General features: G+C 40.1%; 2 protein-coding genes across 4 annotated transcripts in view; both read right to left on the reverse strand.

Annotated features, from left to right (window-relative positions):
* Positions 1–136: 136 nt before the first annotated feature.
* Positions 137–6,355, reverse strand: SNRPD1 (small nuclear ribonucleoprotein D1 polypeptide). 2 transcript variants are annotated; one of them, XM_075706166.1, is made up of 4 exons: positions 6,342–6,355; positions 5,575–5,651; positions 2,738–2,806; positions 137–256 (listed from the first exon to the last, which is right to left on the reverse strand). In XM_075706166.1, exons 1-4 carry the CDS (start codon positions 6,353–6,355, stop codon positions 180–182), a joined length of 237 nt encoding a protein of 78 aa, XP_075562281.1. In that variant the 3' UTR covers positions 137–179. The 2 variants fall into 2 exon arrangements, with proteins under 2 accessions (XP_075562281.1, XP_075562280.1); XM_075706165.1 differs by having other exon boundaries at positions 2,738–2,929.
* A 1,124-nt stretch (positions 6,356–7,479) lies between these two features.
* SACM1L (SAC1 like phosphatidylinositide phosphatase) overlaps positions 7,480–20,270 on the reverse strand; it is a 36,424-nt gene continuing 23,633 nt past the window's right edge. For both annotated transcript variants that reach the window (XM_075705180.1, XM_075705181.1), the window contains 13 exons: positions 18,880–18,981; positions 17,892–17,977; positions 17,628–17,714; positions 17,108–17,176; positions 16,932–17,011; positions 14,889–14,987; positions 12,176–12,314; positions 11,876–11,945; positions 11,714–11,786; positions 11,174–11,267; positions 10,997–11,089; positions 10,220–10,277; positions 7,480–9,524 (listed from right to left, as the gene is read on the reverse strand). In XM_075705180.1, coding sequence (XP_075561295.1) covers positions 9,388–9,524; positions 10,220–10,277; positions 10,997–11,089; positions 11,174–11,267; positions 11,714–11,786; positions 11,876–11,945; positions 12,176–12,314; positions 14,889–14,987; positions 16,932–17,011; positions 17,108–17,176; positions 17,628–17,714; positions 17,892–17,977; positions 18,880–18,981 — 1,187 coding nt within the window. In that variant the 3' untranslated portion in view covers positions 7,480–9,387. The remainder of the gene's footprint in view (positions 9,525–10,219; positions 10,278–10,996; positions 11,090–11,173; positions 11,268–11,713; positions 11,787–11,875; positions 11,946–12,175; positions 12,315–14,888; positions 14,988–16,931; positions 17,012–17,107; positions 17,177–17,627; positions 17,715–17,891; positions 17,978–18,879; positions 18,982–20,270) is intronic.

The following is a 20,270-nucleotide window of genomic DNA, read 5'->3' on the forward strand; positions in this document are numbered from 1 at the left end:
ACACGCTTAGTCTGCAACAGCCTCTAGAAATAGGACATGCCTCCCTCCCCAGACTTCACTAACAAAGGAAAGACAACTTTTTCACATTTCTGTTTATTAAAAATGGATACCATAAACAAGACCTGTACAAAAAATATCCAAAATTGCCCAGAATTTGATAACACTTGCATGGTGAGAAGTTATCGTCTTGGACCCCCTCTTCCTCTTCCACGACCTCGGCCTCTCCCACGGCCTCTGCCACGGCCTCTTCCAGCAACTTAGCAGATGAAACAAAAAGGATAAATCAAGTGAGACCCAGGAATACTTTTGTTTTGATTAAAACATTCTGCATCAAGCAAAAACAACATAATGTCTCATCACAGGGAAGCAGTAAGTTGGATATCAAGTCTGTTAATTCTCAGTAAGTTTCAGACAATATTTTCATCTTTTGTTAGCTTTTTCAGTATACAACTTCCACAGATTGCTGTCTTTGGCTTCACTGCAGAAAACAAGGGGATATAACAGTTGGCTGCTCCCAAATGCTAGGCTAAGTCTGACAGAGAACTATTCTTCTTTTTTTGATAAAATCTAGTTTTTCAGGCACCAGAAAAAGCGTATGCAAGACAGAGTATTTTGTTTACTATTCATTACAGTGGAAAAGATTTTTCTTGGCCACAGCTCGCATTGTGGTTTATAAAGTACGCTGCTGAAGGGAAAAGCGAGTTTTAACACGCTGTGAAACTCCCAAGCTCACCCTTCCTCAGGCACCATGTGAAAGGGCAGCATTTGGAAAGGACCCCAACACCAGGCAGCTCCTGCTGTTTTTCAGCGATGCCTCTGCCAATTTCAAACGTGATTCTCAGGCCAAGGTCTTGGCTGTGTGCTCCTACTTTTAAATACTGCTATTCAATAGTAAAGGGAAGACAGAATCACAGAATAATTCAGGCTCCAAGCGACTGCTGGAGGTCATATGATCCATATGGTGATAACACGTCATTTCATCCCTTTTTCCTAAAGAAGTATGATCTCCCCCATCAGGCTGCAAGGCCACCCTACGAACTTTTGAAATTACTGGTTAATTTCAAACAAGTTTGTCAGTGTAAGGCTCAAAAAGATACCATGAAACTTAAAATTCTGTGGAAGAGTGTGGCTGGACAAGAGACACACAGTAGCATCCACATTCCAGAAGCAGGCTGTAATAATTACTCTGTTCCATCCGAGGGTACAGAGGTTAGAAACACAGTGAAGACAGAAAAAGCAGAGGCATGGGACAAAATTGTGAGAAGGAAGGTGTCACTTGTTTTGCTGGCAGTAGCCTGCTTCTTTGCAAAACACACGGAAGCATCAATACCCAACTAAACAATTACAGCATCTACACGCATCAGTAGATAGCCGTGTTTACCAAGTGCCAGCACACCCAGACCCAAGGCGCACATGCCACGAACATCCCTCAGCCAGCATCCCGCCTGCCACCAACAATTTCATTTGCCAAGGACAGGCCACGTGTTACAAGCTTCTGAAGTCCAAGGGCATTTACAGATTAAGGGAAAGTGCAGCACAACACCAGCTGTGGTCTGAGAGCGCTTCAGTACAGTGAAGACACAAGGAGTATTAAACCGAGGTAGATAGCGCTATCACAGTTCCTTTTGTTTCTTCAAAGTTAAGAAGAAATAGTGATGTTCTTGTTCACATCACACCCTGAGGTTCAGAAAAAAGACAATCCAACCACACTCCAATTTCTCCATGTGGTCAGATTATTTTTAATGGACATGAGAGGAGCAAAACACTCTTGGGAGCCTTCTCCTTATTCTCTATAAAGACAGCAGCCGTAACACTTGCACTTCGTGATGCACGCGCCTGAGGGTTCCTTACACCATTTCAATAAGATAAGCACATCAATTCACAACATACGCATGGATCAAAGACCACAGATCCAAATACTTAAACACTAATTACAGGAGAAATGCTACGACATTATTTTAGAGCACAATTAGCTTTTACTTAAAACTTATTATTTTAAAATCACACAGATTAGCTGTTGGGCAAAATATATACTGCCTGAAGACAACCTACAGATTTTCTGGGGTTTATTGGATATTAATCTTTAACAGCGTGGCTTAAAACCAAATTACTCTCTATACTGTTAGGTTTCTAAGGAAAAGTTTTTTCTTCAACAGCCTTTTTATATAAAAGTTCCAGGAAGAGTGCAGAGTAGAACACTACCGGGAGCCAAAGCTGGAGAGCTGTTCATTGGAATACAGCCTATGCTCCCTCAGATTCTCAAGCCTCCCAAACTCAGTTCTCTGACAGATTATTTTTATCCACTACCAAGTGAGATTTCAGTGAAGCATTCAGCCCTGTTCAAGAGGCTGTTCTGCACTTCCTCATTGGTCTATGTGAAGTTGCCCACACAAACTACGGAAACACAGCAGACATTTGGAGAAAAGGAAATGTAAATCTCTTTGGCGTCAACTCTGAGACTACGATAGGTTAATATTTACTCAAGCTTAAAAACATTTACATTTTTAAAAACAGATGTATGAAAAGCCATACATATAATTTCAGATGACAGAAAGCTCTACAGATGCTAAGAAGGTGGGCAAGGCAGACTTAGCCAGTTCAGTATCAAACCCTCAAAGAAGAAAGAACTAGCTGTCAAATGCAGATATTAAGACACTCAAATCAGATGTCTTCAGATTCAGAGCACTAAAATGCACACAAAGGCAGAACAAAGAAAGATGGGGAAAGATAAACTAACCTGCTTCTCTTTTCTTGGATTTGACTTTTGGTTCAACATCCACTAGCAAAGTATCCAGAGGCAAACTGTCTGGCAGAATGAAGTATCGGATGTTATTCCCTCGAATACTCAGGGTCTCCAGCTGCACAGGTTCTCTGTTCTTCAGCGTCATTTTCACTGCTTTGAGATGCGTATTCATACTGACATCCACTCCTGAAAGAACACAAGTCTAATTTCAGGGAAGAACGCTGCTAAGACAGTCCCTTGTTGGCTATTTTTAAGTATGCACATGCTTCAAGATTTATCCTGTTCATTAACACCTGCTTCTGCCATTCATTAATTAAGCCTTTAACTGAAGGAAACTACATGTCTTTCTCTCTTAAATTACACTTGCTGATTAATCAATTGCTGCCTTGAACACCTTATTGCTAGGGATCTTTTATCTAGGTCTTAGCGACAGCCGTAGCAATTTTGGAAATGGTTAAAACAATTCCTCTGAATAACAAATAAACTGCTGCTTCCTACAGAAGTCCAATACTAGTCTTCTGACTCTTTTTAAAAGAAGCAAAACAAACCTTTGAGGAGGAGAAATAACCTGATCATTTCCTCTTTCTGTAAGCCTTAGAAAAAGTCCAACTGCCAAAGAAGCATTTATTTTCTGATAAAACACATCTAATATCAGTGTGGTATCTTCTATGAAAGTATGTAAAATACACTACCGCAAGGAACAATCACTGTGGTTACAAACTCCATAAACAGCCAGTATGTGAGAGTTGTATGGAATGAGTACTGTGACCACTATGCAGTGCTAACCATAATCCAAAACTAGAAAAAAGTCTCAGCTGAACACGTGTATTGAATAACAGCCCTGAAAAGCATTAAAAAGGGACCTATGTTAATTTTTATTTTGCGCGTTACAAGTCTTGCATGGGATTTCATCTCAAATTATGAAGATCAAAATGAGAGTAACTTTTTCAGATCAAAAATTCAGGCAAAAGATGGAAATTGTAGTTTACAAACACCTGCTAATTCAATAACAGGGCATCCACACGAGCAAAATCTTTTGTGTGTTCAAACTTCTGTACAAACCACCCTTTGCGGTAAAAATAATTATTGTCTCATTTCATAAACACAAAAAGACAAACTGTAAGATGTCTTACCAAGGTAAATAACGTGCAGGCCAGAACCAGAAAAACCATTGTGCTGTGTTTATTCCATATATTTTTCTGTCTTCACCCCTTACTTCTCGATTTTACACAGCTGACACCTGCACTCCACCTGACCTGCCCTCTTAGTTCATGTAATGTATGCATTATGTGAAACCCACCCCTTCAGCACACCTGCTCTGCCCAACCGACACACAGAGAGGAAGAGGAGACTGTGCACAGCGATTATGAACATAGTTCACGCACCAGTGTAAAGGGAAGATTGTAATTTTAGAAATATGGATTGCATTCAACGCTTTTACAGATTCTTAGCAGAAAATGAGAGACTGCCCTCAACAATTAAGCCTGCAGGAGCACCGAGGTCAGGAGACAAGCAGTTTGTTTGCTTCCTCCCTAGCTGGGTTCAACAGAGCATGCTCCAATCAGACACCAGGGTGGTGCATTCAGGTCTAATCAAAGCTGATGGATCCAGCTGCAAAATAATGCCAGTTTTTAACTGCCAAATCTCAGCGGAGTGCTACTGGCCAAAAAAGCACATAAGCAATCCCTTGGAATACAACTCTGCCAAGTTTGAATTTTATTCTTTTTTAACAGTGTCGGGGCAGAAGAGCTTCTAAAAGTAGCCTGGGGTGAGTGAAGGAAAGGAGTTCAAGCATGTTCATCAACTTAACTGTAAGGCTTTGCTTCATTAAATACGACATGCCCTACCTACATACCTGATTGTCTCTAAAGTAACGCCAAGGTGAATGTTCTCAGAACAATATCCCTCACTACTATTATTAAAGCAAACAAAATAGTCCGCACATTTTTCAATACATATGAGAACCATTTAATGAACCATGGAGGCTTTTCCTGCAGCTACCAGTTCAGTGACACAGAGAAGCACCTGCCAGACAGTACTACCCACAAACTTACATGACAGACCTTTGGCAACAGCAGGGGACCAGGTTCTTGACACCAGGATTCCTTTTTGCCCTGTACCCCCCATCAAGCTATAGGTTTTCAAATCAGTTTCATGACATCAACACAAGTATATGCAAAGATGGATTTCCACATAAGTTCACCTTAACCAGAGCTAAAACATGCTCAACAGAAATAATTATTTTTTAGATTAAAATTGCCTACACACAAGGTTTAACCAATTTAAGGCCGTATCAACATTTAACATTTGCCATTTATCTGTACTACCATTAAAAAAGTCCCCCCGCTTCTGGCGATTCAGCTGTAACCTTTTTATATGATTATAGCTTATTACAATTTCACAAGTGAAAGTCAGATGTAATAAAACATCTTATAAAAATTTAGCTGTATATCCACTACCAGTTTGATATGGTAGCAAAACTACCTCACCAGTGTTATCATACTGCTAAAATTCTGAGAGAATACCATGCTTACACCAGCTTTGCCAACAGTTTGGAAAAGTTTACTTCCTTCACCCCCAAGCCTGCTTGTAAGCAAAGCATGCAGTCAGGCTCAGAGGATCCCAGGCTTATGGCAAATTTACTGCCCTCCAGCAACTTCTGCAAATGTCGACTCTTCCGTAACAAACACACCTTAAGCTTGCACATGAAGATGTGAATTAAAAACATCTCCTGTGCTTTACAGAGAAGGTCCCCACAAGAGGGAGTACAAAACAAAAAAGCTCAGCCCAAACCACGGCTGCCAATTGTTAGCAGTGAGGTCCCACCATACCTGTGATAGTTCCATGCACCTGTGTCCCATTCTTCAATTCAATGGTCACAGTCTCATGGCTCAGCTTCATTAGAAACCTAGAAATTCCAAAAAAAAAAAAATAAATTGTTCGCTCCCACATAAAGCATTACACGTTTAACATCCTGATACAGAAAACCCAGGTACAGTGAGTATTCACACATCTCCAGCTTCCAAAGACAGTGTCCCCAGAGCTCGCGGATTCTGCTGAAGACATTTAGTAAGGCATTACACAAGAGCAAGATACAAAAACCAGAACAAACCCCACATCCTACCTAACCACCGGGAGCTGCGACACTTGACTGACACACTGTTGAATCCAGCATCCTACTTCCAGGCCAAGTGATCGTTATTGTACAAAGAAGGATGCATTTTAAAACTTGATACCTCAGGAAGGTGATTCTAACCAAATCGGGGGGGGGGGGGGGGTATTCCCCCCAAAAGGGTGGTTTCACTGAGGAACCCGCGCAGGCCCCGCTCCAGGAGCCCGCCCGCCCCTCGCCGCACAGCTGCGCCAGGCCAGGGACTGAGGCGGCGGTACGGGAGAGCAGGGCTCCCCGCCGACAGCTGGCGGCCCGGCCGGCGGCAGGCCCCGCCGCCCTGCCCAGTCCGGCCCTGCCCGGCGGCCGCCGCCGCCGCCCGCCCCAACGGCCGGCAGTGGGGGAGGGGGCCCGCCAGGCGGCCGTTAGCGCGGGGGCAGCCGTTGAGCGCGCGGGCCCGGCGCCGGCAATCCGCCTCCATCCGCTCACCTGACGAGCTTCATGGCGGCGGGAGGCCGGCGCTGCGGCCGGGCGGCCTTCGGCAGGGAGCGGCGGCCGCCCCGCGGGGAGAGGAGAGCCCCGAGGCGCGGGCGGTGCGGAGGCCTACTCCGAGCAGGCCGCGCCGCCTCTGGCGCCAGGAAACGGCCGCCCTCGACCGCGATGAATGGGCGGAAGCGCCGCCGCGCGCGGGGCGGAAGGGGCGGTGCCAGCTCCCCATCCGCGGCCCAGGAGAGCGCGGCCGGCGAGCGCATGCGCGGGGCGGGGCGTGGCCGCGCCCGGAGGCGAGCGCGGCTTAAAGGGGCTGGGGCGGGGGGAGACAAGCTGTCACATTTTAGGCAAAATCAGCACAAATATTTTTAAATAATTTGATTTTAATCCTGCTCTGGCCTTCAAGAAGAAAAGCTTCCAAGCAAAACAAACGAAGAAGAAATAAATGCTTTAAAGGTTGTATTAAAAAAACCTAACATCTTCAGGATCCAAGATTTTAACAGTAATAATTTTGTCATGTAGTGAAGCCTGACCCAATTTAAAATGTACACACCAGGCTCTTCCAAGTACTATTTCATCAGCAGCTCAGAACCTGTGTGTTGGGCGTGTTTCAAGTTTGAGTTTGCGATAGGCCAATGCAACCATCTAACATACCACAATACAATTACAAAAAAAAAAAAAAAACAAGAAAGCTGACGCATGCCTGCAGTGAGGGAGGGAAAGGGAGTAGACAACTTGCATTTTCACACTCAGTACCTCTTGCTGTGGTCAACAGAAACGCCTGAAGCAGTCTTGCAAGGGAAGTAGTAAAGAGGTGACACTCACAATTAAGCATCAGAAATCCATCCACAGTATTTCTCGGACCGAGATCCAGACCTGGCAGCGAAGACTGGAATGCGATGCTAATGCAAACTCTTATCTAGGGTACGGTGCAAGATCATCAATATTTAAGCACAGAATAGCAAGATCTTCACATGCAATGAGCAGAAACAAAACCGAAGCATCCTTCTGGTGAGAAATAGCTCCTAAGGAACAATTTAGGGAAAGTTCACTCCGAAGCACAAAATGCACCACAGACAGTATATCTAGAAAAATTGAACATTTTATTGTCATTTATGAGTACAGCATTGCTATTTTAGAAATACAGACTCTTCACAAAGCACTGAAATACAGGTGCCTTCCAACTTCTAAAATCTACGTTATTCTATGTCTTACAAGCCTTTTGTTTTAGCAGTTCAAGTTTGGTCTTTGCTGCAAGAATTTCTTCACCAAAGATGCAAAGATTTAGTTCTAGACTGCAAGACAACCGAACCAAGTTTCCAACACCACCTGCCAGTGAGCCATCAAAACCATTACTTTCAAATACTGGGTCTATGTAACCTTCTTGTACTTTGTGCCCATAATGGAGTTCACCTTTGAAAATTTTAAGTTAGAGGATTTTCCAGTTAACCATCAACTGTTATTTCCATGACAGCATCTAGAAGCAAACAGATACTCTGCAAGTACTAGTGCTTATGGACAGGTTATGCTTACACAAAACCCAGAGAGGCCTCCAGAAACATTCAAGGTTAAAATGAACAGTTAGCAGTTGCAAAAATCTGTACATATTTTCAGTCATAACACAAGGAAACACTGGAGTATCAGTGTTTGTGTTCTATCTTCAATAGCGACAACTGTTCTAGTCCTAGTATACTACATGTTTCTCCCTTCCCCCCCCCACTTAAATTTTATAATTGCAATCTGAATATACAGCCGTACTTACAGGAAATATTAAACAATGCACAGCGCCTTAAGCAAGTTCCATGTCTGGTTTTGAACAAACCATATAAAATAAGTGACAAAATAGTTGAAAATTGGTCCTCGATTAGGATTACTTATTTTTATACAGCTTGGAAGCACTAAATTTAAAGACACACATTCATTATTAACCAGCACAAATTATTCTGTAGCGCTTTTTTTCACTTTTTTTAAAGAGTGTGTTACAGTATCATGCATGAAAAGCAAGCTGCTGCTCCCAAGTGCAAACATGAAGATTAGACTGAACGCTTTCTCCTCAGGTTGTTATTCCTTCTTTCATAAATAATTTAAACATAACCAAGAACAGAAGCAGCTGACTAGCAAAACAATGTGAAGTTCACCTTTTACATTGTGACCCATTCTTAAAAGTAATGGAATACTTTGGACCTTTAGCATAAGGAAGGTTCAATAAACACTGCAAAGGATTTTTACATTCTTTGATTTCATTTACAGCTTTAGAAAGAAAATTCTGTATTTTAACTTGCTAACTAACAAATCATCATCTGGAGACTGTAGTATTGAAACAGTGCAAGACATCTGCAACTTCAGGAACATCCACTTACACTGTCCTTTCACCCAAACAATGATTAGTAGAATATTGCATCAGTCCTAGATAAACAAGACAGGACAAAAAGCTCATTTTAGAAGACCATTAGGATTCAAAATTTTTTTATATTTAGTGAAAAGAATCCACACACAAATATGCACAAAGGACTCCTTAACGTGGACTTTATCACAACAAATGTAATCCAGCTGTAAGTCTTGGAACTAGATTTTTTTTTTATTGGTATGCAGCCATATTTGTTCAGAGACCACAATTAGAAGCTCCATTATTAATGCTTCAACATCTGGGTTTTTTGACACCTGAACAGCATCAGAGCTCTCTCCTGTCAAGCCAGGGACCAAAAATTCAGCTGAAACAGCCCAGGTGGACTATAAGCTTAAGCAGTCCACTTAAGCCCTAAAACATTCCAGACACGGAAAAGCTGGCTTTCATCTTTGCACTGCCTCAGTAAGAGCAGAGCCCCCTCCACTAATGCAGTATTCCAAAGACCATTGCAACTAAGACTGTAGAGTCAGGTCTCAGTTGAAAGCTACCACCAAAGGACACAATTTTCTTTCCCCCCCACCCCCACACTGCCAAGGAAGAATCTTAAGACCACTATTTGGTGTGGAAAGCAGGTCAGTAGAGACTCCAGGTGTGGCTTGAGGAATCCTCAGTACCAAGCCGCTTTCCACACACACAAATTCAGTCCATCTTCTCTTTCTGGACCAGCTTGGGTGCATCTACAAAATCCTTGCCGTTGTAAAGGATGATAGCAAAAGTTCCAAAGCTCGCACTTCCCCAGAAAAGCACATAGGCCAGTGTCTCAGTCCATGTATCACCTGTTAAGAGTCAGATAAACATTTTAGTTTATTATCTCCAATAACCAGAGAGAGGGTTTTTTTAGCACCAAAGCAAAATATTTCAAGCCCTCCCTCAGAGATCTGCTGTCAAATGAGGTTAGAAGTCCTTCATGGGTACTGGGGTCTTTCCTTTTTCTATTTCCTTACCTAGGAAAACTGTGTTTTCCACACAGTTCTTAGAACATTTTGAGCAGACAGCTACAGAAATCAGAGTCGAGAACTCTAGTGACACTAATGTTAGAAAATTCAAGGCAGAAGCAGAAGGCAAAAGCCTTCACAACTCCCAACACAGATTTAGATTAGGGGGACATCCATCAGAACAAGCTTATGCCTGTATCTGACTTCTCTGAACTGTCTCTCTGCCCAAAATGAGGTAGGTATTCTTCTGGGGATTCATCCAGCCTATAATAAAGCTAGATGTCTACTCAGGTGCAACTAAATTTGAGGGCAATTAACTGTCCCTTAAGTGACTTCTGTAGAAGTTTTAACATCATTTTCTACAGTACCTCAGTTTTTTCCACATTATAGTGCTAACCCTCAATCTCCAGAGCCATGCTCGAACCCCTTTTGGCATGACTGCTAAGCAATTTTATACTGAATAGTTTCTGGTAACCATTTACAGAAAGTCCACACACAAGCAAGCTAATTTTGTGAAATTAAACTCAGTGACTTACCAGCCATTAGCAAACAAATAATACACATGGAGAAAGCAACCACCATAATAATAGGCAACTGGGGAAAGACAAAAAGAATAATTACTTGATATAGTAGCACATATATTCCTTAATTGTCTTTCAAATGGGCTGTACTACAAAACTATTCACTTGCTTTGCAATAAAATTGCTTTAATTGCCAATTCACCTGCTGTCAGGTACAACTAAAATTTTGGATAGTTCCAAAATTTGGGAGAGTGTGTTCAATAACTAGGTTAAGAATTAAAATACACCTTCTATCTATTAAGAGAGAGGGGTTGAGGATTGTGTTTTGTTTAAAAAAAAAATATACACCAGCCACTAATTAACCCATAATGTCCCCAAATCCCATTTCACAAAATAGAAGGGGGAACGGGGAAAAAAAAAAAGAAAAAAAAAGAAAAAGGGTTTTTGTGTTACAGTCTATGCTTCTGCATGAAGTATGAAAAGAGATCTTCACAAGTTTCTTCTGCAGAAGGAAATAGTCAGTGGTGGTGACTAGTAGAATTTCTCCCTTTCCACTTGATGAAGCAGATTTAAAAAAAAAGCAAGCAGCAGTTTTTTCAATACCTCAAGGACACTCCATTTTCTGTCAAGGGAACAGTCTGGTATTAGTCCTATAAGCAGGTATCATAGAAACATAACCAGATTATAGGGAGACTTCATTACTAAATAGACAAGTTCTACTTCACCATATGAAGCAAATGACTAAAAGGTTGTATGTGTTTCTCCAATCACAAATAAAGTCTCCATACTCACAGCTAAGAATTTCCAATCTTTCTTGACATGTAGAGGACTAGCAGGTTCTACTTCATCCACTGAATAATTTCCAAGAAAAAGATCAATCGCATCCTGGATGAGAAACAGAGAGCAAAGGTTAAACATTGCTGTGCATTTTATCAAATGCATTTCCCCACAGTTAAAAGCCTAACTTACTTGTCTAAATCCATCAGAAAAGTTATTTTTGTAGTAACGTATTAATGAGTTCCATCCATCCATTATTAAGCCCCACTGAGTTCTCTTCCCAGTTCTGTGAAAAGAAGTTTTATAAACCTATTTTAAATGTTTTTCAAATTCAGGAAGATAATTTCAGGTTTACAGTTCTTCATTGTTCAAATGTGTACTACGTTTAATGAATACTTGCAAGTAAATACCTTTATCTAGTGCTGCCTCTGCATTATTACCACACATACTTGTAACAAAATTTGAAAGTAAAATTACACTTCTTTCCATCCCACAATATACTTGTGCCTTGAAGAGGCACATTTTCTTGTTTTTATTTCCAGGTGGCCTTTTCTCCTTTCATATAAACACAGTGAAGAATGAAGTAGTCTGACATTTTACCAGCTGAACCACTGCAAAACTCATTAATGGTCTAAGCCCCAAATTAATAATGTTCTCAGATATGAAGGCTTAAAGAAAAATCCCAAGCATGCCCAAAAACCCAGAATGCCTTTACAAGAAAGGCTGACTTGCCTTGTGTAATCTGTCTTTAAGGCACCAGTTCCAGCATATTGTTTGGCACAAGCATTAGCATTATCAGCCCACGCTGTGAATAGGAAAACATTAAGAAAGATTAAGGAAGTTATGTACTCTGCTTGGAAAGAAGTGATTGTCTGGACTCTATAAACAGCCTACCATTTTTGTAGATTTTCTCAAAGTCTGCTTGCTCTTCAATTCTCTGTCCAACATGCAGAACACCTAGCCTCTAAAACAAAAAAGCGTATTGAGGCTCACTAGTAGTTCGCTAGAAAAATTAGGATTTGCTTTCAGAAAAAAGCTACATTTGTTAAACTGGAGCCTGGCCAATGCATTTCAAATAAGTAGTACAGTAACTCAAGTATGCAAGCTCTTACTGAAGTGTTGAAATTATGTTTCCATTCTAAACAGAAAGCCTCTCTCCTTTTCCAGCTTGTTAAACAAGAATAATATATTTACCTGAAGCTGGGCTTGAAGAGATCGGCGTGCTAACAAGCTCTGAATCACATTAGTCCGATCAAGGCAGTCCATGCAGTTACTGCGGAATATTCCTTCCTGCTGAGTCACAATTTTACCATCGGAATCGACTAGAAAATAACTAACACATACAATCCACCTAAGTAACCCACACATTTTCAGAAGCAAATATTCTAGCAAGCAAAACACAGTTCTCTCGAACATATGAGTTCTTAGCCATGTCTTTGAACTTTGATGCCTCCCTGAATTCTTCCCCTCCCGTGCTGAAAAACAGCAGATGTATGAACATTTAGTAATCTCAGGGCAGTATTCATTCTTAGCATTTAGACAGCTAACCAGCAATACTGAGTTATATGTGACTGGGAAGAGCAGCTTCTGGTGCAAAATCAGTGATATATATATATTTATTTTTTTTTTTTTTTTCAGTTATTACAGGGTCCTAGCTCCACAGATATCAAGATCATTAGCAGACTGTGACAGCAGAAGTAACCAAATCTGTATAGATCTGGTCACCTGGTTCAATCCAGTCACCACTGCATAAAAGGTCATATAAGCTGTCACGCACACTTCTTCCTGGAAAGTATTCAAATCTTTAAGGCCACTACTGAAAATTTGCTACTGTCACTTACTCTTCTCTCCATTATGTGAACATCTGGAGGAACCAGATGTTCCCTCTTGCAACTGCATATGCTAATTGTTACCTCAGTCTTTTTAATCAACTAAACCAGGTGCTTCTAGTCATTGATAACAAACAGATCATTTTAAATACTGAATTGCACACAAGTATTCTGATAACTGAGCTGGTAAGACAAATATGCTGATCAAGTTATCAGTTGGATGTGTGAATGGGACAGAACTATACTTGTCTTTCTGCCACAGCATTAAACTTCCAGTTGCCTAAAGATTTACAGATCATATTCTGTGGATTAAGTTACTCCATTATGTAATTATGAACGCTGAATGCGGACTAGCACATGATCCACTGCTACTGTACAGCATTTTAAGATTATAAAGTCTAGTCATGCAGTACTAAAACCAAGAGCCTTAGAAGCACATGCATTTCCTTTGATCAACCTTGTGTTAACAAGACCCATTTTTGTCATTCTTGGAGAACTAGTTTTGTTAAACCAATTTTTACATTGTTGTATGATTAAAGGAGACAGTAACACCTGTGAAATCTTCATTTACCCCCTTCTCCCCCCAGGCTTTGCCTAGAAGTGATATCAGGATAATTAGTGTAGTTGAAGAGTAGACATTTCTGGTTAATAAGACAGTTTAAGTGCTGCATCTCCTGTAATTGCTCTAAAAAATTTAAAACAAAACAAAAAACTCCCACCAAACCCAACATCTTTCACAACTGGATTTAACCTGCAGAAAATAGAGTTGTTCACCTCCCTCAGGGTTGCAGAACTATCTTCTAAGAATATCTGAACTCAGACTTTTCTGTTCCTATTTAAGCAATAGTCACTCTAGTTGAAACAAAACAGGGCAAGGTAGAGCCAACCTAATCTCGAGAAAGAGCCTTCATTTTTGTATCTTGTTTTAGGGACACATGACTTTTTTTCCCCCTTTTTCTTCATTTAAGGAAACCTGGTTCATTTGTAAGCCTCCAGTGGCAGGTGACAGGAAACAAGTTATGTAATTCAGTATTCACTCTAAGAATAAAGGATCCTTGCTGCATAGGCAACCTACATGCTTATTTCTCCTTATTTGAGGTGCTCAAAGCCAATTTATTCTTCAGCCCTTCAGGTGGTTTTTAGTTTTGGGTTTTTTTTTGTGGTGGGCAGAGAATATTCCCTATTATCTGATTAATTTATATTATTCCCACAGCCTTCATTCCAGGCAAGAGATTTCATTCACGAGACTCCTGTTCTAGTCCACAGCTCACCTCATTTTTTTAGGATAGAATATACAACTGCCAGTTTTGTAACATTTTAGCTGATCTACTTCGTGCTTTAGGGACAAGACTTTAGAGACAGGAAGCAAGCAATCAGAGAAGCAGAACAAAGTAAACAGTTTCCCCAACAATCTACATGTCTGTAAGTAGCAGAGACGAAGTGCTTAAGACACAACTGTGGGACTAAAAGATTTAAGCCGATTGGGACATTTCATCTACTTTTATATGACTATACAAAACAAGAATTTGTTTCCTTGTGGGTTACTTATGTTAGCAAGGGCTAACAATTAGTGCCAGTACCAAGGTTTGGTGCCACAAACAATGTGTGTTAGAGAAAACACTTGTAAAAAGAGAGCAAATGCCTGTGGAAGGAGCACTAAGTGTTTGACGCTATGTAGCAGAACAGTTTGCAGTCAACAACACACGGAATTATTCTTGGATGAAAAAAAATTACCTAAGGAGACCTTTTGGTTTTTTTAAAAAATAACTTCAGTTGTATGCACGCTCATTTCTTTGTCTAACCTTTTACCCAAAAGTACAAAGGCAGCTCTTCCATCACAACAGAGGGTTGCTATGATTCTCAGAACCATTTTATTGGGACTCTACATGTTACCCACTACCAGGCCTGTAATCTTGCACATGGTATCAGCAAGAGATCAGAGATATGGAAACATTAATGCATGTGAATGCACCTTCTTTTACAGGTCTGTTCTACTGTGCCTTAACTCAAGACAACAGAAACTATGAGAAAGTGGTCTCATTTTAACAGTACAGAAGTGAAGAACTGCAGAACCTTACCTAAACTCATCTTGCTGTTCTGCTAGTTGATCCATCAAAATCTGAAGTCGATCCCACCTCATCCGACTGCACTCTTTATGGAAGTCGAATGCTATGTATCTGTTCAGAGAGAGAAGCATCTTTTCAGATTACATATGTATTGCAGTGAAGGTCTCAGAAAACCCCACAGGGAAGGGCTGATCTGTAAAACAAGTAGTGACAGAAGATTTGGTTTTCTTTAGAGATGGCTTCCAGCAAATATCTGTGGATTTTGTCAGTGCTCTGTAATCTTCCTGAGGCTGCACCCTTAGTGTGCATGGTGACAGCATTTACATTTCTTTACAAGATGCCGCTAGTCTGGGGAAGCACACATTCAGTTCCAAATTACTCATTCTACATTTTGGCTAGTATTTTTCCTCCAGAAAGTACAGAAGGGATATGCATCTGATTTCATCTCTCTTCCACCAGGATTCTTTTGCCCTCCTCTCTTCCAAGCAACTGCCTTGGGAACTTCAGTTCACTTTGAAAGAGACACAGGTGTTGAAATGCAACATTCTTTGCTGGCATGCAGCATAATTCCCTTGATAGCTCCCTAGAAACATGAGATGGGTTCTGTTTAAAGGGCTAACCTACGCTGTCATAAGAAAATTAAATGGCTACTGACTCAGAACAAGATTTTAACAGCCAAGTCATTTCTGGTAAGAAGTGCTCTAAATGAGTGGTGTTTGATTCAACATATATATATACACACACACACACACTTGCTGTGAATTACAGGGCATTACATTCCTCCCATCAAGTATTCATAATCAAAAAGTTATTATTTGCCAAGTTTTCAAGACTATTTCTGTGAAGAATGATGGTATATATACAATAAAGACTCAAGTCTTAGTCTAGCAGGTAAACGCCATCAAAACTGATTAACAAAGTAAAAGGATTTTTGTCAGCATTAAGAAAGTGGGGCTGACAAACACCACTTTTTAACATATACAGAACAAGCAGCATCTCCAAAACACACCCTGACAGAATTTTACATCTTGGTTTCCACCACATGACTTTATAGCAAAGACACACAGAATTCCACAAGCTTTGTACAGCTAAGGTATCGGTACCAGCCTAGGTGTGAGTGAGGAAAGAGCTCACCTTAGAAGTGGCCTTTTTTAATAAAAACAAAAAAAAAAATCCACACCCCCACACCAATAACACACAAATGCGCCCCTGAGGGCAGTAAAAGAAGCACACAGAAGTGAGACATCTGTAACTACCCTACTGAAGACAGCAGCAAGGTATCACACAAACAGAAAAAAGCTTGAAAAAATTCAAAGTATGTCAGGATTTATAAGGGCATCTTGATTATACTCTGCAATTCCTTAGTTATGCTTAGACAGAAGTGAATCCTTATTAAAACAGGATGCCTTTTTCCTTACGGGGAGGATTTTGTCCTTTGACATGCACCAGTGACAATAGTTGTATACAGCGATTTCAAGGAAAAGACAGAGCTTAAGTGTGGGAGCTGGATACTAGCCCACCCTCTAGAAGTTAGTGAAAGCAAGTACAGGCAGGTTGTAAAATTGTTTACTGCACTTGAGATTCCCACAGAGACACACAGAATTTCTCTTATGATTAAAGCGCATTCTCCACTCTCTTGGCCCATTGTTACACTGAGGTCCAGACATTTAAATTACATGTTCCTTCCTTTACTAAGTTTGCAATGTAACCAAGCCCTTTTGCCAGAAGCTAGTTGTACAGGGCATGATTTCTTTTTCCTAAAATGCAGATGATCTTCACAGTTCTCATAGCATACTATTACTCCAATACTGGCATTACCATTGCCTCTGAGCTCCCTTCTTTATTCCGTCTGCTTCCTCTTTGTCCCATATTTGCTTCAGTCTCACTTCTGCTTAGAATGTGAGCTCTGAGGTAGGTCATATGCAAGTTACTTCATAAAAAAACTCAAACAAATCAGACAGTTGGTAAAGGCCCCCAAAGAACTGATCACTCTGTGGGTCTCAGAGGCAATGCTTAACTTTTAACACAAAACATATCATTTCACTTCACATGTACCTGACCATTCCATTTCCCATGCTGTTTACCATTTTCGCAAATGTTTGCTCAAGAGGCTTCTCTGAACCTTTTTGGTTAACCTGAGAGAAGGGGAAAAAAAAAAAAAAAGACAGTATTACTCAGAAGCCTGCTTAAAAGAACAACAGCTTTTTCAGGAAGAAAAAGTGAAAGCATACCAAGTTGACAACCATTTGCTTTCCATAGCTAATAATTTGTGAGTCAAAATGTCTTTGGAAGCCATCCATCTAGAAGAGAAAGGAAATACGTTGATAGATGTATGCTACTATTAAGATCTGCAATTTACAAGAAATCTCTATAATAATCTTTTTGGTGATACTGCACACGTAGTTTTATAACTAAGAAAAGTGTTTGATGTTCTCTGTTGTGCTAATACATTTCTACTTTCATCCCCCCAGTCTCCTTATTAAACACGCCACAGATAACGAGCATTGTGCAGCTACTAAAACTGTCACAAACAAGAACCAAAGAGAAACTACCCCCATTGATGTCTGGATTTTTTTTCAGGCTCTGAACTCATCTTAAGGAGTATGAGGCTTCTTGCTACTACTTTTTAAACATAAAGCTCAATCTAGTATTGCTGATTTTTATTCTTCTCATTACAGTTTGTTACCCTATCACACAAACACGAGCCTAGAAATATATCAAAACCCCAAGACACAACAAACACTCACATACATGATTTACTGACTTGCTGATCTGTGGCTTTGGTTTATACTTGAGGTTTGGTCTTTGAGACCAGAAAAAAGGAATTGATCCACGGGTCTGCAAAAGAATGGAAATAGTTTTAAACAACAAAACTTATGAACTCTCTTGCCATTTAAAAATAAAGCAGACTGCTTTAGTTTATTTGTGCGCATGCACACCTTATATATCACCTATAGAAACACAGAACTATCTATGTATCTTAAGCCAGTGAGCAGTTCCTTCCACGGACTTTACCTGAACGAACGATGCTTTGCTCCCCTTGTAATGCACAATTTGTTCCGTTTCAACAAAGTTAGCAGCATGTCCTTCTGAATCAATACCTATGTAGGAGAAAGACCTCATTAACCAGCTCAGAGTGGCTGCAGAACAGCAACAGTATAAAAGCAGCAGGTTTCCTAACCCCTCCCTTTTAAGTGCTCACAGAAAGCATGAAAATACCACAGAGCTGCCTGAAGAGGGTAAATTAAACACACCTTTGGCAAAAGTTTAACATGATCTGTACTAAGTTTAACTTGAAGAAGCACAGTTGTGCTTAACACATTTTGATATTTATAGCCCTAGAAATTGAGTCATTTAATACAAAATAAGAGTGCTTTGACACTGAAATAGTCACAATTCAATAGCAATGGTACTGCAGAAACTGACCAATTTCTTCAAAAGCATGTATGTTGGGACTAAGAAGAGGGCAAGTCATTTAAATCCATTTCCTTGTTCACTTTTTAAAGTTGAAACAATTGGAGAACACCACTATTCAGAGCTCCCCTGCCAGCACTAATGATGCTCTTAGTTGCATTTACTGCTAGGCCAAAAGGGCTATTACACGCTTGCATTTAACTCCAATAAAAACAGTGAAGTGTTAAAAACCCCTGCAAAACTTTTCAAGTTATCTCTAGAAGGAATAAATTAGAGTCAGTTTTAATAAATACCAGAACATGCTTCAGTTCATCATACTGGTTCCTAGTATTTTCTTTGGAGCAAGGACCTCCTGAGACAAACTATTACAAGCATTTTTTTGCTCAAGCCATTACCCAGCAGTTACTTTGGGTACATGTACATAAAATAAAGTAAAATAATAACAATATAATAATAATAGTAATAATAATATACAAAGCAAGTGATGCACAATGCAATTGCTCACCACCCACTGACCGATACCCAAAGGTAAGTTACATGTATAGATGGAATTCGCATTACTTTAAAACAAATCAATTTGCTATTTTACCTCTTACATAGTAGCGTACACCAGCCCTGAAACAGCTTCTTCTGGAAACAAGGAGCCAGTCAAAACACTTGCCATTAATAGAGCAAGAGTGCATAGTGATAACTAATGAATAGCACTAAGGAAAAATGCCCAAAATTTCATTAGGATATTTTTATACATCAAGAGGTAGGAAACATCAAGAAACCAAGCACCACATTCAAAGAAACTTGTAAACATTTCTCACACCAACAGTTGAACATTAAACTTCAGAGAGAGTAACTTAATATTAGGACCAGTACGCGCATCACAAAGAACAGGCTATAGGTGATGTTACTAATGAACACACTTTAAAACCGCTATAATTTTGAGAAAACTGAATTCTAAAGAAGATTAATCTGATCTTATGGTCCTATGTATATCATTAAATGGATTGACTCCTGAAGTTCTGCTCAGTGTTACATCCATCTCATCTATAATTTTATTAAGCTGACTTAAGAGTTTCTTGCCCCTATTGCTTTTAACAAAGAATACCACTCTGAAACATTTTTCTAGGCTTTTAGAAGAGTATCTTGGGCTGTTATACCATGCACCTGTAAGTGCAACATACATCACATTTACAGATGCCAGAACTAGCAGCAAGGTAGACTGGCCTTCAAATCCACACCAAGAAAAAGAACAGGCACGTACCAAGTCTCCAGTGGAAGCTTATTACGTAAGAGCACTTTCTTGCTCAGGCTGGATACCCAAAGCGGCAGATACACCATAATCCGGGACTAATCAACCAACAGGGGCCACTGACAACTAGTTTCAGTTTTAAAGTCTTGCTCTGTGCTGCTACAATTGCCTTTATTTGAACTATCGTAAACTATCAAGTCTAATAGAGACCAGCATTCATTGTGAATAACTTCTCCAGGTAGATTCACAGGCTTTCATCCTTTGCCCCTAAAAACTGAAACCTACAACTTTAAAGCAAGCAAAAGGTCAAAATGGTCAGTTTTGGTAAGCTGCAGTATTAGCATACTGCAGTCTTCTATTCTTTGAGGAATCTAGATACTTTGTCTTAAGGTTGGTAAACAAGATGTATTTTCTTTTTTAAAATAGCACATTTTACAGTGATTCTGCATTTATGATTCACAAATGGAACATAAAGCAGCTGTGTCACACGACTACCTAAGCTATGTTAAAGAGCACACTGACTGCATACATGGAATATCTTGATTTATGTACGCATTTGTGCTAATACTGTTTGTTAAAACTTAAAAAAATATAATGCAAATGTGCCCTATATAATCGAGAATGTTCCCACATTTCGTAAATTTGACTGTGAAACAGACCTATTCCTCTGCTTTCCCGGAAAATTACTGCCAGGTCCTACACCCTTTAATCCAACACTTGTACAGCCAACAGTTTCC

Source organism: Pelecanus crispus, chromosome 2 (assembly GCF_030463565.1).
Source record: "Pelecanus crispus isolate bPelCri1 chromosome 2, bPelCri1.pri, whole genome shotgun sequence".
In the NCBI taxonomy this organism is placed as follows: domain Eukaryota; kingdom Metazoa; phylum Chordata; class Aves; order Pelecaniformes; family Pelecanidae; genus Pelecanus; species Pelecanus crispus.

What these genes read in the sequence shown, in the direction of transcription:
- SNRPD1 (XM_075706165.1), bottom strand. An exon ending in GGTGCATGGAACTATCACAG is followed by an intron (nt 2,930 to 5,574) that starts GTATGGTGGGAC and finishes GTGTTCTTTCAG; the next exon opens with GAGTGGATGTCAGTATGAAT. An exon ending in ATCCAAGAAAAGAGAAGCAG is followed by an intron (nt 257 to 2,737) that starts GTTAGTTTATCT and finishes TCATCTGCTAAG; the next exon opens with TTGCTGGAAGAGGCCGTGGC.